General features: G+C 40.2%; 1 protein-coding gene across 1 annotated transcript in view; it reads right to left on the reverse strand.

Annotated features, from left to right (window-relative positions):
* Positions 1-16641, reverse strand: part of LOC311192494 (VPS10 domain-containing receptor SorCS1-like) — a gene marked incomplete at both ends in the record, with an annotated part of 294792 nt that overhangs the window by 70649 nt on the left and 207502 nt on the right. The window contains 3 exons of the mRNA XM_084264978.1: positions 3033-3122; positions 5962-6080; positions 14747-14811. Coding sequence (XP_084121104.1) covers positions 3033-3122; positions 5962-6080; positions 14747-14811 — 274 coding nt within the window. The remainder of the gene's footprint in view (positions 1-3032; positions 3123-5961; positions 6081-14746; positions 14812-16641) is intronic.

Here is a 16641-nt window from a genome sequence, read left to right on the forward strand (position 1 = left end):
TGCCCTTTTCGTACTTGGTCAGGGAACTTTTCTTCATGGCAAGTTAAACAGCAGGTATCTGCAATGCCTATTTTATCCTGTCAATTATTGGGACTGTCAGCTCTTTTTAAGGTCTGCACTTAAGGAATTATTTGTGTGTGTGTGTGTGTGTGTGGTTATTGCTTCTTCCATCAGGATGTGCATCCTGAGGTTGAAAGAAGGTGATGAATTTAAAAGAGGTATCACACGCACCCATGCTATCAGCATTCAGTCCAGCACCAGTTAAGGACAGGTCTTCTTAAAAGAGAAATTGCTTGGCTTGCTTTAGTATTCACAGAAGCCTTCCCAGTGCATTGATCTAAAATGGAGTGGATGTACCCTGTGTGTACATTTAAGGTGATTATCATGAGTGACATTACAGAGTCTGCAACAGAGCCCATACAGTGGTGCTGCAGTACAGCACAGGCAGTACCAACCCAATGATTAGCATCACTGCAGAAATTAACAGATTTCAACAAACACCATTTACAGGGTTAACACAACCTGTACACACGTACACAGGCATCTCCTTACATGGGAGAAAGTTTCAAGTTGATTTAGGCTTTTAAATCAAACTAGCTACGAGGCTATCGATGCCAAGAGCAAGAATATTTTAGTTTTGGTTTGCTGTAGGCCATCCTGCCTGAGCAGCAGTATTTCACAGAATTTTAGGGGTTGGAAGGGACTTCCAGAGATCAAGTCCAACCCTCCTGCCAAAGCAGGTTGCCTAGGACAGGTCACACAGGTAGGCATCCAGACGGGTCTTGAATATCTCCAGAGATGGAGACTCCACCTCCTCCCTGGGCAGCCTGTCCCAGGGCTCTGTCACCCTCACAGTGAAAAAGTTCTTCTGCATGTTGGTGTGGAACTTCCTGTGCTCCAACTTGCAGCCATTGCCCCTTGTCCTGTCCCCACAAACCACTGAAAAGGGGCTGGCTATTTCCCTCTGTCTCCCACACTTCAGATATTTATAAACATTAATAAGATCTCCTCTCAGTCTTTTCTCAAGGCTGAAGAGCCACAGTTCATTCAGCCTTTCCTCAGAGGGGAGATGCTCCAGGCCCTTAATCATCTTTGTGTATCATTTGCCAAAGCTGCCTGCCATCGCACTCCTCCAGTTTAGGACGAGTGACATGCAGAGACAAAAACCTTAATAGTTTCATCTTCAGTTCCAGAAGTCGCTTAGTACTGTTTACCATATCTGGCCCCTCTTTCTTAGCTAAGGAGATAAAAGAGAATTTAGGCATTAAAGAAGCTGTTTGTTTCAATTCCTTGAATAGTGTAACACTTTGTGCATTTCTAATAACAGCAGCTATCCCACTTTGATAGCAGCTTCCTAGACAGCCACAGCTCTACTGTAGCTCCTTCCAAGCCAAATGCAGCTCTTCAGTCTTTGAAGATATTCTGAGATTGCAACAAAGCATCTTATATCCTTAAATATCTGACTTGTTCTTTGGGTCAAATAACACAAATGTAGTGCTCCAATTCCTGTTCCCGAGAACACAGTGCAACTTATTTGTAGTGCACTTTCCCTGGATCACCAGAGATCTCTTTGAGAACGTGGATGGTTGGAAGGTAAGTGTTGGTTAAAGGTGACAATCAGTTCAAAGCAAGCAGTCTCTCTACACATGGTCTGAATCAGGTGAAAATGGTTATTTTAATTTGGGTGTTATAAATTACACTAAAATTTACACTATTTTGCTAAGGGCTGCTTCAAATAACACCTGTTTAAATTTGATCTGAATTGATACAGTAATTCCTTCTTACTGGGACAAGAAGTTTCAAACCAACCTATCTTTAAAAGTGACTGGAGATTTTGGAGCAGACCAGAAGTCTCCTGTGTGAGAGCCAAGAAGCTATCATGGCTTCTGGTAGGATACTCAATGCCCTGTAAACTGGGTTTTCAGGAACAAATGATATAACATCAGAGTATGTAAGGTATGGCATTGAATTCCTCGCTTTGAGCTGCAGCCTGGTTATATGGTCACCCAGTCAATCCACTATAAACAGGCTAGCTGGGCTGAGGAATCAAGGAAAGCCAGTTCGATATTACCCAAATTATCCCTTTGAATATTTCCACTTACAAAATCTGCTGTGCTTTTAAATTCTAGAAGCAGATTGACCTTGTACATTTTTTTTTTTTACTTTTGGTAATCCTTGCTTGATTTCTAGCAATTCATTTATCTCCAGATTTTAGACCTCACACAGAATCCACAAGATCATTTGCTACCTTTGAGTTAAAATTTCATTTAAGCTGTAATTTATCAAGAATGAAAGTGCGTCCAAAAATTAATAGTCCTCTTTTTTAAGAAGACATTAAGGACCCAGCTGCAAAATGGTAACTTCTTCAAAATGGAGCTAACATTTTATATAGGTCTTGTAAAAAATTCAGCTCCAGAAGGCATCAAGAAGCCTTTCAAGCTCCAGTGCTAATTCACCATTGTTCTTAATTAGGGAAGATATGGAGCAGACACAGGGAGACATCTCTTCGCTTGGTTCCCATTAAAATCTACTAATGAGGCAAGGCACAAAAAGTAACCCACATAGGGTAGGGACAGGAGGAGAGAATTTTAAAACAACAACAAAAAAAACCCCCAAAAAACCAACCCACCCCCCCAAAAAAAAACCTAAGGAAGGGAGGAAGGGAGGAAGGGAGGAAGGGAGGAAGGGAGGAAGGGAGGAAGGGAGGAAGGGAGGAAGGGAGGAAGGGAGGAAGGGAGGAAGGGAGGAAGGGAGGAAGGGAGGAAGGGAGGAAGGGAGGAAGGGAGGAAGGGAGGAAGGGAGGAAGCATAAATAGTAATTGACATGGGCTCTGGTATCTGTCTACATTTCAAGTTCATGCCCTTGACTAGCTGAAGTGCTGACTTTATTTGCACTCCTTTCTTGCTTGCAAATATTCTGCTAAAAGAATGATTTTTTTCACTCCTTGCATATCATTTTGCAGTTACTCAAGAATTTCTGTACAATCAACACATCTGCAGGTTCGTGTGGGTATTGCAGCAATAGCAACCTACCTTCGGCAAGGAGTACTTTGGCAGCTTCATCTGTGCAAATGCATTCCTCCTATAAGAAACGTAATAATGTGGTCTTCCTCCTGATGTCAACTATGAGAAAAGCAGGAAAGTTATCAGTGCTTTTAAAATACTTGTTTATTACCAGGCAAAACATTAAGCAAAAACTGCCAAGGGAAATACCACGGCATTGGTGGCAATAGCAACTGCAGCACTATTATAGTTGATGAATAAACATTGATCCAACAGACAGCGGCTGAAAAAGAAAGCAACAGGAATCCCATTTTCAAAGGCCAGAATTTTGGGGGAAAGCCTGGGGAAAGTGAAGTCCTGGCTTGTTTTGAGCCATTATGTCACACACTGATACCACAGCTCTCCTCTGCCTTACCACAAAACAGGTTGTTCTTTCCTATCTGCAGGACTGTCATGTAGGCTGTTGGTTAGATCAGCAGATTGACAGATGTGATGCATGATTTCTATTTCTGCCTCCAGCTTTGGTTCCTGTGTGGCCCTGTACAAGCCATCATATGTATCTGTTACAAGATCAGCTAAGCATTCACTGCTCCTGAAGGCAGGAGAAGCTCAGGTGATTTGGTATTTCTGTGAATCTGGCCATTTATTTAAGTGCCTAAATACTGATGGCAAGACCTTGAAAACGCTGGGTTAGAGCAATGTGAGATTTGATTTCCTACCACCTATTAAAGGGGGGAAAAAATAGAAAGGAAAAAAAAAAACCTGTCAATGTTATCTGGCTTCTAGTGCTGCTGAAGTATAATCAATGTCTGTAAAGTACTTTGAAATCCTTGGATGAAAGATACTGAAGAACAAATATTTCAAGGGAGTCTCCATGCAGAACATTGCTCTAATTGCCTGATATCTGGGCAAGATTTTTCTTTAGTAGTAAATGTTTTAAAATGCACTGCGGTAGTTTAAATTGCAAGGTACACAAGGGCTAGGTTCATACCAGATTAAGTCAAATAAGAACTATTTCTTATTCTAAAGCTCTTCAACAGTTTTATTTCAAGGGAATTGAGCAAAAGTTAGGGTAAGGAAGGCCAGAAGCACAGTTTATGAGAGATTGTGAGTTTGTAAATAAAACAGTGCAGTGGGAGAACTAAACCCACATTCCTTTATTGTCATGATTTTGAGCCTCCTACTTCTCATTCCAAATGCCTCAGGAGCAGAAAAGCTAACTGAAGGTGAAGGGAGATAGGGAAGGAGGCTCAGGGTGTTCATCTATACTTCCAAGCCTTTACTCTCTGGTATAGTACTCACCCTCTAAAGACTGGACCTGGGTCAAGCCAGGGTCCCACATCAGCCAGTGCGTCTTATTTAGCTGTTACTTGCCAGCCAGATACATACACAATCACTTGAAGAATCCCATCTTAAATTAGCAGCCAACTGTGAATTCACTGACTACTTCAACAGAGCAGAGGTGGTTTCTGGGGATTACAGTATTATTATTTCGTACCTGTTAAGTGTCAGTTGTTAATGATTGGCAAGTACTATCTCTTTGACCGGTTACATTTATTTCTGTTTAAGAATGCTGAGAAGTTTAATGGTTAAAATGGGAGCTTTCCAAGACAAAATATTACGTGACACCTGCTCAAACTTCATTACAAATATGAATATATAAAGTTGCGCTAAGACTCAAGTCCCATAGGAAATTAAGTGGAACATTTTAAGTGGCTGCATCTCCTCACATGCTCCTCCTTGCACCTAGCACAGAGATGGAACAAAGCCAAAATTTGCCAGCACTGGGAACACTATACAAAAATTTGTATATAGAAAGAGAATACATCAAAATATAAGGGCTATCCAAAAAGGCAGACAATTTCCCCATCATTGTCTTCAAATAAGTAAAAGGGATTGGCTACTCTACAGTTGTAATAACATCTGGTCAGAACAGAGATGACTAACAATCATGAAGAGCACAAAACCAAGGCATCAGTGATGAAGTAATGAATACATTCACATATGAAGAGAAATTCCCGTGTTCTTGTGTCACTCAAGCCTCAAACACACAGTCATTCTGAAGTGAGAGAGCATGGCTGAACAGTGATGTGTGCCCCCGTTTTCCTTACCAAGTAAATATTTCATTTATGCCTTAGACACACTAGGCACAAAAGCTGTTCTGGAGCATATGTCCCAGATTTATTTGCAGATGAATTAAGAGTGATGTTTATGACCAAGTTGGTTAACTGAAAGTCATTAGCAATGATTCCACCCAATTTAAAATATGGGTCCTCTCTACTCCCTCCGCCCCCAAGCTTGGCAGAATATAAACTGTCTGGAAGACCAGTTTAGTCCTAACGATTTCCATTCACCTCCATGTTCTCTGCAATTCTGTTCTTATTTTTGTCATCTTCAGCTGTTATTAAATGGACACTGGTGGCAGCCTAATGAAACCCACAGTAGTTCAGATCTATTCACCAGCTTTCACCTGGAACACAGCTTGGCTGAGTACATCTCATCTTTAGCCTTTTCACTATAATCACAACTGAGGCATAACAATAAAGCCTGATTACTACTCCTTTGGCTCTTCCCCTGACTCCCTCCCTCCTTTTCTATTTCCCCCTCATGATCAAAAAAGCTTTGGTCTACTCCCTTGTAATAACAGATGACTGACACATCACTTCAAGCTGGGGGGTTAGAGCAGTAATCCTAGAGTGCTGATTAGCTTGCAGGGAGTGGCACAGAGCACTCCAGTATGTATGGTGGACACTCCAAGCAGGAACTGTATGGCCCTACAGTGATAAGATACTAGAGGCAAAAGGAACACTTGACATTGTAACGAACTCCTACAATCCATTCAGTGCCTTTATTATTTGGATCCAGTGTTGCCTGGTTGTTAGCTGGGAGTTCACACTCACATACGTGCAACAGAAGAGAAAATAATATAAAATAACTAGGAGAAGAGGATGTTCTGCACCTGAACAAAGACATAATCATCCTGGACAATCAGGGAGTTATGGTCAATATAGCCTGGAAATGGTTTGCTGCGAGTGGCTTCACTGCAGTTCTGCATCTTGCAGGTGATGTATTGGGCATCTGAAAGGAAAAGAACAAAACCAAGACATTTAAGATCCTGAGCACAGATTCACCCTCCTGTTACAAGCCTATTTGCTGAGGCAGCATTTCTGCTTCCCAACCTCACATGACATGAAGTGACACTATCTGTTCAACACAACCCAACGCTTCGTTCTCTTACACCCCTCATAAATCCACCTCAGATTACTTTCCTTCTTTAAGTTCTTCTCTTCTTCACCTGCTCCAGCCTCCCACTATTTCTTTCATTCCACCCTACACCAGACATGAGAGGTACACATTGCACCTTTATACCAAGACAGAGCCTGACATAGCTCATCTGATCACTCCATACCACTCTTGCAGTTCCACTCTGGAAGTAAAACAGAGGCAACATTCAAAGGTGGCACAATGTAACACCTGTGGCTCAGGTCTAACAGAAACCTAGTCAAGGGTGTATTGTTCAGCACTGTTACCTGACCTGTTGAGTTTACTCAGATGCCACCCAGGCTTAAGCTTAAAGCAAGGAACTGAGTGAGGGAATAACAGAGCTGTGAAGGACCCTTTACAGAGTGAAAAACCAGCTGAGGTCCTGTCACTCCCAAAGCAATGATTGGTCTGAAGAGTTGTGTTTATGCTGCAGGACAGATACTCTCTGTGCTGAGCCTCTGCAGTTTCCCTGTCATTGCCATGTGTGGGATTTGGTGTAGAGCATGACAGCTTCTCTGCAGTCACAAGTATGAGGACACTGGCCCAAACTGTCTGTCGGCAGTGTAGAAAGATGCATTCTAGCAGACCTGGGCAATCATTCCACATTCTCTTGAAACTGGAGGCCTTAGCAGTTTTGATCAGTTGTATGTTTTAAAGTAAATGACCTAAATGCAGCCCCAAAGTAATCTGATCCACTGTCACTGTACAGGTTGTCCTCATCTCCTACTCAGAAGCACTGCATGCAGGGTGCTCATCTTATAATCCATCACATGAAGAAAAAGAATTTTCACTTTTTCATGTTGGTAATTTATCCTAGAATACAGGACCAGATTCTCAGTATTCAATTTGGTCTGTTTCAGATCAATTGAGAAGTTGCACATTGTTTAATGACAAAGCTGACTTGCAGGAAGAAGGACTTTTGGCATTTTAGCATTAGCACTTCTATGACAGAAACACTACATGGCATTTAAAGTTAGAACTACTTCTAATCATTTTCCTTGGTGGAGAAGCGCAGCCCCTTGTTTGATATAATTACCACCTTCTGATCAGAGAAGTAGAATTTTACACTGAAATAGAAATAGCTGGATTTTTACCACCTCATATTTAATCTCGGTTTTAATTAAAATCTATCAGTTGGCATTTCTTTCCTTGCTTCTAAGGGCTGTTGACTTCTGCTTGAAACAGACATGCAGGGTAATGAACTTTCAGGAAAGTTTGATGAGGGATGATTTTACCCTGGCATTTGCAGAGTTCTTGGAATATAGAAAGTGCTAAGTATTATTAGTCACTGCAGTTTATAACACTTTTTGCTTTTGCAACCTGCTGCAAACCATTAATTAATACAGCATGAGCGAAACGTATTTCCCTTCGGAAGGACATGATTTTTTCCACATTAGCCACGAGAGGGCAGGGAACGACATAACTCCCAGCCTGCTCCTTCCAGTGAGCTCAGGAAAGTTCCCTTTCAGAGCTGTTCAGCCCTCTGTCCCTCTGCTCCCAGGAAGGAGAGGGACAAGGGGACCAAAGCCTTCACTACCACCCAAGAGGTACCGTGTGGTGCAGCATGTCCCCTCCTTGTCATAAGATAGAGAACAGACATGTATCTCTTCACCTGCAACACAACCAATTCCCGCTCCTCCTTTTTAATTCAATCCATTGTATTATGAAGAACAACCCCTCACCCCATACCAGTCCCCACATTCATACAATCATAGAATAGTTTGGGTGGGAAGGGACATTTATAGATCATCTAGTCCACATCCCCTGCAATGAGCAGGGACATCTTCAACTAGATCAGGTTGTTCAGAGCCCGGTCCAGCCTGTTTCCCACATTGTTTCCTTTTTTACCCACCCACCCATTTTTTCCTTGTACTTCCACAGGCATACCAGCCGGAAGACATTAAGAGGACACTGCAGTGCCATCTTATTTCCCATGCAAACAGTTTACCTAACCTCAGAGCACAGGGAAGTAACAGGATGAATGCTGCAAAGTGGATTATAAGGAATCTCCTCCCATGAGACTTTAAAGAGCAGGCCAGGTTCACACACATTGCAGGTGACTGAAGTTTTTTTGATCCTGTTTTAAGGAAGGAATGGGGACTATGTGTATTTCTGCTGTGATCACAGGAGCCTGTGCAGCAGTGATTGTACCACTGATGAAGATTTACTAAGGCAATTCCTGTGAACTTTTACAGTGCAATTCTCCATGGCTTCAATTCTGAAATGCCAGTAATAACTGCAGTAAAGGGCAGAGCACCAAAATTGCTTAAGCTAATCTCCCAAACAGCCAAACCCTGAGATGTGCACACCAAGAAAAACTCCCTCTGCTATGGGAGACAGAAAGAAGGAAAAGCAGACTTCTTGCAGTGCCCAGATCCTTCTTTTTTCCTAAGGGAAGTTTTGCTGTGCTTACATTAAGTCAAGGATTTTGCTTTGGCATTTGATTCTCGTGGACATTTTATGTGACTCCATTGGAAGAGCTTTGTAATTTAGCATTAATTAATGTCAATTAATGTATTCAGTTGCTAAGCTCCAGAATTAATTTCATTAGTTTTCCCACACAGATGTTTTCCCTGCCATAGGTAATTAGGACATTATGCTTTTCATTTCCAGAACCCTCACCTCCAACAACAGCTGCTGTTTTTAATATACAACAACAAAGTCATGCTGTGCCTGGAGAGAAGAACATAGCAAATCCCAGCTCTTACACCCCCAGACACTTTGATTTTGACAGGTTTAGACACCTAGAGTAGGATTCTTCTCAGGGAATGGCAGCTATTTCTAAAGAGGAAGCAAGAAAAGTCACAGAACACAAGAATGGAGGAGACATCTTGTAAGGGAAGCCTCTGACAAAATCTAATCGGTTTCAAAGGGGAAAAAGAATTGCAAATCCTAACACACAGCAAAAGTTAAGAGCCAGGGGAACCCCAATTTTAGTCTTTATCTTTAGCTTGAGCTCCATGTTAATACATTCTCAAGGGAAATGCATCTAGCCTGTCCCAGAGCGATTTCTTGGCTCAGTTAGTGGAGAATTTCAAATCCCTTCCTAAAGCAGAGTAGGGCTTTCTTCTGGACACTGTCTTTGTTGCCAAGTATTATTTTGGATGACATATCAAACCGTAATACCCACTGCTTTCTAGTCTAAGCTTGCATGTGTGTCTTTTGAAAACCTTATCTGATCACAAGGAGAGTCAGAGAAAATATCCACTGTATTCACTGCAAAGGTATAATTTTTATTTTTCTTGCCTTTAATTCACTGAGGAATGTAAATCCACTAAGGGCATATCAGGAGTTTATGAGAAGAGCATCCACATAATGTAGGACTTGATTGTCTTCCGGATTTACTATGGAGTATCTCTGTTCATTACAGAGCATCTTAGATATTAGGGATAGCTTCTGCTTTTGAAGGACGACTTGCATGCTGTAACTAATGGACCATAAGAACATGGCAGTAACATATCTCACTGAAAGACCCAGGCCTGTAAACTCCTCTCCAGCAATGACTAATAACAGAAGCCTAGAAAATGTTGTAAGAATTTATCTAGGTGCCTTGGTAGCTCAGTACATCCACAACCTCCCAGGGCAATGAGTTCTGCAATCTAATTAAACATTCTCCCATACTTTAATCTTTCTACTCCTTTTAAGAAACACACAAAAATGACTGTTTGTTTTCCATGTCCATCTACCCTGAATGTCGATTTATGAAACATTCATGGTATGGGAATATATTCACAACTCTCCAGGACTTAGCAAATGCAAAACAATTAACCACTAATGAAGATCAGTGAAATGAAGCCATTCCATTTACTGACTACTCAAAAATCTGTTTTTATCCTGCTGCTACTCTTTCTTCATTGTATATCAGAGTCAGAAATCTTTCTTTACATGGGGAAGTATACTCTTTGCCATTTCTGGCATAAGGATATAAGTCGAGCACCTAACAGGTGTCGTTCTTCAGGACAAATACTAATCATGATCAGGAAAAAACACTAATCTTGATCAGGAAAAAAAATAATTATCACACAGTTTTAAGGTACTATGGGAATTATTTCCCCACTTTATGTTAGCAAAAGACTCATAGACTAGGTTGCCTACTCATTTTTTTCTGCAACAGTGTTTATTTTGTTCTTTCTAGCAATGTTATGTGAAAACAGAAATTAAAGTCCAGGCAAAATTTTGTGATTTAGACATTGCTGGCCAGACACTCAGTCCCTGTTGACAAGCAAGCAGAGCATGCCTGCTGACCTCAGGTGAGGCTTTGGTCTCACCTGCAATCACAGCAACACCTAAATTACCTAATAAGAAAGGTTGCTGTGTAAATCAGGACAGTAAAAGAAAACAAAGGAAACAAAATTTAAATTTCAGGAGCATTCTAAATTTTTGCCAGCACATTAGAAAACCCCCTTGCTTCTTTCATCCACACTTAAAAAATTTAAAAAATCCCATAAATTAAAAACTATACTCAAAGTTGATGGGCATCTATTTACATAAGTAAAAGTATATCTCATAAATGTATCAGTTTTCTTGATTTGCACCTATAGAAGCTGTTATTTAAACATCCTCTAAGTCAGCTTTGCCATTCTCAGTGAGTACCCAGTTGTCTCCAAGCGCCTTGTAGAAATCCATCTTTCTAATTCTCACCAACAGTCTGGTTTCCTCAGTAGGCATCACCTGAATAAAAATTATCTCCCATGTTAGTTACCTCAAATCAGGCCTTACTGGGACAACCCTCCCCAGCTCAAATCATAGAAGCCCATTAATTAAAGATCTTTCAAGGAATTGTATATTCTTGACAAACCTCAACCTCACACGTCATTAAGTTGCACTTCAAGATACCTTTCAGCAAACTTAGATTTAACTTTCACCAGTCACTCTGCCTGCGGACTGTGGTGGTGAGCATAACAAAAAGAATCTTATCATGTGGATAAGATCCATAGGGGATTAATTGTCTTACTGAGGTGTTGACCTGAAACCAGGCAAAAAAAAAAAAATTGAAAGAAATCACAACTCCTGCTGACTTTGCTGGCTTGCCTTTGATCCTGTTCCAAAATCAAAGTGGAACACCAGGGACACCCAGGCGTACAAATGGAAATGTGAGACAAGGTTCACATGAACCTCTTCCAACCAGAAAAATCAGTTTTACCACTGTGCTTTCAGTCCCAGTTTGACCCAGATTGGGCCTAAAGCCTTTAAAATATAAATAAAACCATCACATTTGACCAGATGAAAATTTGCCTGGGGCTCTCCAAAATTTACACAACAGATTTGAAAATATAAATGGCCCTGCAAACCTGCCTCCATCACTACAACTAAACTGCACAGCATGTACTTATTTGTTCATCACTATCTGCACCCTAGCTTTATAAAACACTGTTCAGAAGGGAGTTCAGATTTTTCTGGATCCCAAGGGAAAAAAAAAAGAAGTAGGGAACGTGCACTCAGTTACAGCACTTAGCTGGATCTTCAGCAAGTATAAATCAACATGCCACTAAAGCTATACCAATTTATGCCTGCTAAGAGACTCCTATTTTGGTCCTTGTAAACCTTTTACATTATGTATATAAACACAATAAATAAAATGCACAGACAGAACATAATCAGGGAGCAGAGATAGAGAGTTATTGGTGTTCTAGGAGGGAAAGCCCAATACTAAGGTTGTTGTTGATAGATGTTCTCAAACAATTCTGACAGGGAGATGAGCTAACACCATCCTTTGCTGAAATTTCTACTACTTCTCATCTAAAGCTGGAGTTGTACTACTCAGCTTTTGGTGAAAAAGACACCAGCACAAGAATTGGGTGGACTTTTTTTTTTATTAGTACTGAGTTCATCAGTTTTTTTGCTAGGCCTTTATATTTCCACTTCAGGATCTTTCGTTTCATTGTACAGATTGTGTGGTTGTTTCCACACTACTCCCCGTTCTTTCCTTCTTTCTCCCTGCCTTGTTTTGGTAAGTCTACCTTTGCAAATTTAATCCCTTTATTGAATTTTTCCACTTGGTTAACTCTCAAAAGAGATATTCCAAACAAAGCGTAAATAAGTAAATGCAAGAACATTTAAAAAAAACACACACACACAAAAAGCTCCAAGAAAAATTATATATAAATTACCCTCAGCTTGAAAAATATATACCTTTCTTACTTCAGTATGCCTTATCCAATCACCCTACTGGCAGTGGCACACATGCTTCATTCCAGAGGAGAAAGGTTCATTCATCCATAGGAGAAGGATCATGGTTATTTCACCCAGGAAAAGGAGACTGATTTACTACTTAGAAGATGGCTTTAGTAGCCAAGAGAATATATGAATATGTCAAGTTGGTCATGGTAACTAGAGTAATGGGTCATGTGCACTCTTATCCTATTTCAGTCTGAAATTTCTGTGACCTGAAGTGCTACCAAGTGTCAAATGTGCAAAAAAAAAAAAGAATGCTGGGGCATGGTCCAAGGTTACTGCTTCCAGCTACCACCACAGTCCTCTGACAGAGCCCAACAATCCCTGCAACAACAGGCAAAACAGAGCATGCACCTACTGAAAGTCCAACACCTTTTCTCTTATTGCCAATATGCTGAGCTGGGGCCCTCCTGACTCATGATGAGAAGTTTCATCCAAATGACTGGTTTTCAAGAAGGGTCACCACTAGCTGAAAGTTTGATACTACTGTTATGTTCACTGGAATAGTGCTGTCACTGCCTAACACTGTTTTGTAAATAAAAAAACCCTTAAGTTGTGTTGCCTTACAACTAAGGCAATAGAAGTGCCAGTTACTAGAGCTCAACCAAGAAGCTATAACTTGTTCCACATTTCTTTATTAACACGTCTGACTCCTCTGTGAGGCAACTTTCAACTATATGTTTTTTTGGTTTCCACCTTAAAAGTTGTAATAAAGCTTACTAATTTGTTAAGCACTCAAAAAGACTTTTGCAGAAACAAGCTATAGCTGTGCTAAATGTTCCTGTTACAGACTAAGGACTCAAACAAGAGCTTTCAAGGCACTTGGACCAGGGCACTTTCTCTTCCTACTGTGAGCTGAACATCCCTCAAAAGCATCACCAGAATATAGCTCCTTAAATATCAGTTGTGGTGTGCCATCTCAAAGACCTCAAATTCTTAATGCCTTATAACAGTAATATTTTGTGTTGAAATAGACACTGTCTTGTTAGAATATTTCATTCTCATTTAGCACATCCTGATATATAGAAAGCCTCATGTTCCCAGCCTTGCCACCATGTTCAGGTAAGTGAAATCGAGATGAGAAATAATAATCAGAGATCACAAGTGATAAGAAAGAGATAATATATTCCTTCACTTTTACTAATCTTGTATATCTTAAAATGGAAAGACCTTTAAAACTTTATGGCTTCTATCACAACTTTATTTTCAAAATTCATCTTCCAAAAACTACTTTTCATATTAAACTTCAGTGAATTAAAAACCCCAGTTACCTTCCAGTTACCTTCTCAGATCATTTTTAAGATTCCAATGACAAAACACAAATTTTAAGTAACACCAGCGCTTGTAGGGGTACAATTCAGAGGAGAATTTTATCAATTTTTAGAAGAATTAATTGACTGAATCATTAATACTTATATATTGCAAAAGTAAATATCTGCTTCTTGTGTTGCAGCAAAGCTGCTATTTACAGAGGAAACAATATGGAATTACAATGAGGAGATCTATGGCAGCCAGTCTTTTGGTATGATACCTGCCTGAGGCAATCCAGTGTTGTGGAAAAGAAATCCATGGAGGAAGATCTGCAAAAGCAGTGGAGCTCAAAGACAAACCTTGAAGTAGCATGGGTGGGAGGAGAAAAGGCCAGCAGGTGGCTTAGGGTGCCTGAGAGAATTTACAGCCAATTAGGAGAATATTTTGGAGTTGCAGGTAAAGGTGGCTACTAGAATGGAGTAAAGTACCTCAAGAGGCAAAGCAGGGAGGGAGAGAAGCTGATGAAAGTGAAGGACAATGACAGGACAAGCAATAACAGTGAAGAATACACTTAGGCCAGTCATTAGAAGGTTTCTAATGTAAGAGAAATGAGATATTTTCAAAGGTAGTACCTAAGGCAGAGTATCCCATGTCTGTTAAAACTGCAAAGCTGTAAATGAACAAGGTGATATTATGCACTATGTGAAACAACAACAGCAGCTAGAGTCTGCGACCCAGGGACTTCTCTCCAATACCACGTTTCCATCAACAAAAATCATGTAGGAAGAAATAAAAGTGCCGTATGTACTAACTCCATTATTTTTTATGTCCTAGTCTTCCTTACCATGTTCTTGGCTCCTTTCACAGCCTGTTAACCACAACTTTTTTGCTTTGGTTAAAAGACTTCTGACAGGCCTACTTTGGTACGGCCAAACCTCTAATCTTAACTAAGTGAATCATTCAAGATAAATCAGATTTCCATCATGATATTGTGTGGTTAGAAGAACATATGGGCTGTCCAGAATACTACAATATTTGGAAGCTGATATACTTACGACCATCCACTGTCTTTGCCTCCAGGTGAACAAGGTCTGGCTCTCTACCGGACCCCATCATAGACCTGTAAGACAGATTGATACAAAGGCATTAAAAACAACAGATACCATGAATGTCTGAAGTATTAATTCCACAGGAGATCCTGCTTAGCTGGACCTAAACTCATACTCACAAGTAAGAGCTAATAATTTTGAAAACTTGGAGTTTTCCCTAAAATGAACTTGAAAATTTGAAAGAAAATGTTCCTATTTTATCAACTCAATGCCATTGTACTTATGAGTTCTTTATTTCTGACCCTTTTACCCCCTTTACTTCTTTCCCCTGGGGACTTGTTTCTCTTCTCATTGATGCCTGACATTTTGATGTGTCTCTTGTTTTGATCAGAAAGATGCATTTCAGTTCTGGGTGGGATACAGAAGATTTTAATTGATGGGATAATAGTGTTTGCCAGCATACTAATTATAGCTGTTCCTTTATATTGGACATTTTATGCACATTTGCTTAATTGACACTCCTAATGATCAATATTCCCCTCATTAATTAAGAAATTTTTAAAACCCATTTCATCCTGAGACATTTTATCATTTCTGATCTAACATAAACAGTGTTCCATTAATAAAAGAAATGTCAGATTGACTCAAAAAAGTGACTGTTTGTTCAATCTGAATTAACAAGCAACAACATAAAGAGATGAAACACTGCAAATAAGGGGTTTATGGACCCAAGTTTTGCTTCTATTGTTGAGGTTCCCCTGGACCTTCACTGCTGGCCTCGACAACTCTTTGGGACAGTCCAAATGGCCAGGGGGTTGATGGACAGTCTGAACTATGTCAACATTGGCTGCAAGTATGTGTCAGTGCCATTGTACAGCAGCATCTCTGACAACCAGCCTTATTTCTGGTCTTGGTCCTAACATCCAAGTAATAAACCTAGATTAAGGCTAAGGGTTAAACAACCAGTTTCTTGTTAGCTGCCTGACCTCCAAGTTAATAGATGCACGAGGGAAGAGAAACATTCATTTTCCAGTGATAGACAAATTAGATGCTGTTCTGTTCAAGGCCTCATTATTTCTCAGGAAATCAAAAGTGAGGTTCAAACAGTGATTTAGACCTTAATTCAGTTCTTGCCGACTGCAATCAGAGGCAGCTCCAGCCCTTAATCATCATGCGCATTAACTAATAACCATTATAAAAATGTTAACAATAACAAGACTATTTGTGTCCTGATTAATCCTGAGTTTTGTTTGACAAAATCTGTAATAATTCTCTAGCTAGAAAAGGGTTGGATTTTTTTTCTCCTTCGCCAGGTACTGCAAGTTTCAGAAAAGACTCTGAGCCAGCATTCCTTTCACCTCTTCTCCATTTTTAGTAGCATGTATGGCAAGGTCTTTTTCTCCTAAACATTCAACTTCCATTTAAAATCCTTGCTTCCAGATAATTGACACCAAGTGGGTGGGAAGAGAGTACCTTCCTAGAGCACTTTTTTCTTTACCTGCTATCATCAGCAGATTTGGGGGCCAAAATGCTGGGTCTGATAGTTACAATTCAGTTAAAAATAAATAGATGCCAGTGACAGTTCTTAAAAAATGAAAGGACTAATCTTGCTGTTTGGCATATCTCCTTTCTGTTGTCTATTCAAATAAGCTTTAAGTCCACCTGGAAGAGGGCTATTGCAGAAGACACAGTACAGCTTTGTCAGTGCATTTCTCCTGCTGACCTCAGGCAGCCCCATGGGGATGTGAACTCTCCAAAATAAAAAGGGTTATATTCCACTGATTTGAACACTTTGTCTCTTCAGAGACACGCAACAATGGTATTCATACAGCAAAGAACTTGTTGCCCTAGTTATGACTGTGAGTCTACAGTCAGGTACATCATGAGTTTCCTCCTCACAG

The sequence above is a fragment of the Gallinula chloropus genome, assembly GCF_964237585.1.
Source record: "Gallinula chloropus genome assembly, chromosome: 5".
NCBI classification, from domain to species: domain Eukaryota; kingdom Metazoa; phylum Chordata; class Aves; order Gruiformes; family Rallidae; genus Gallinula; species Gallinula chloropus.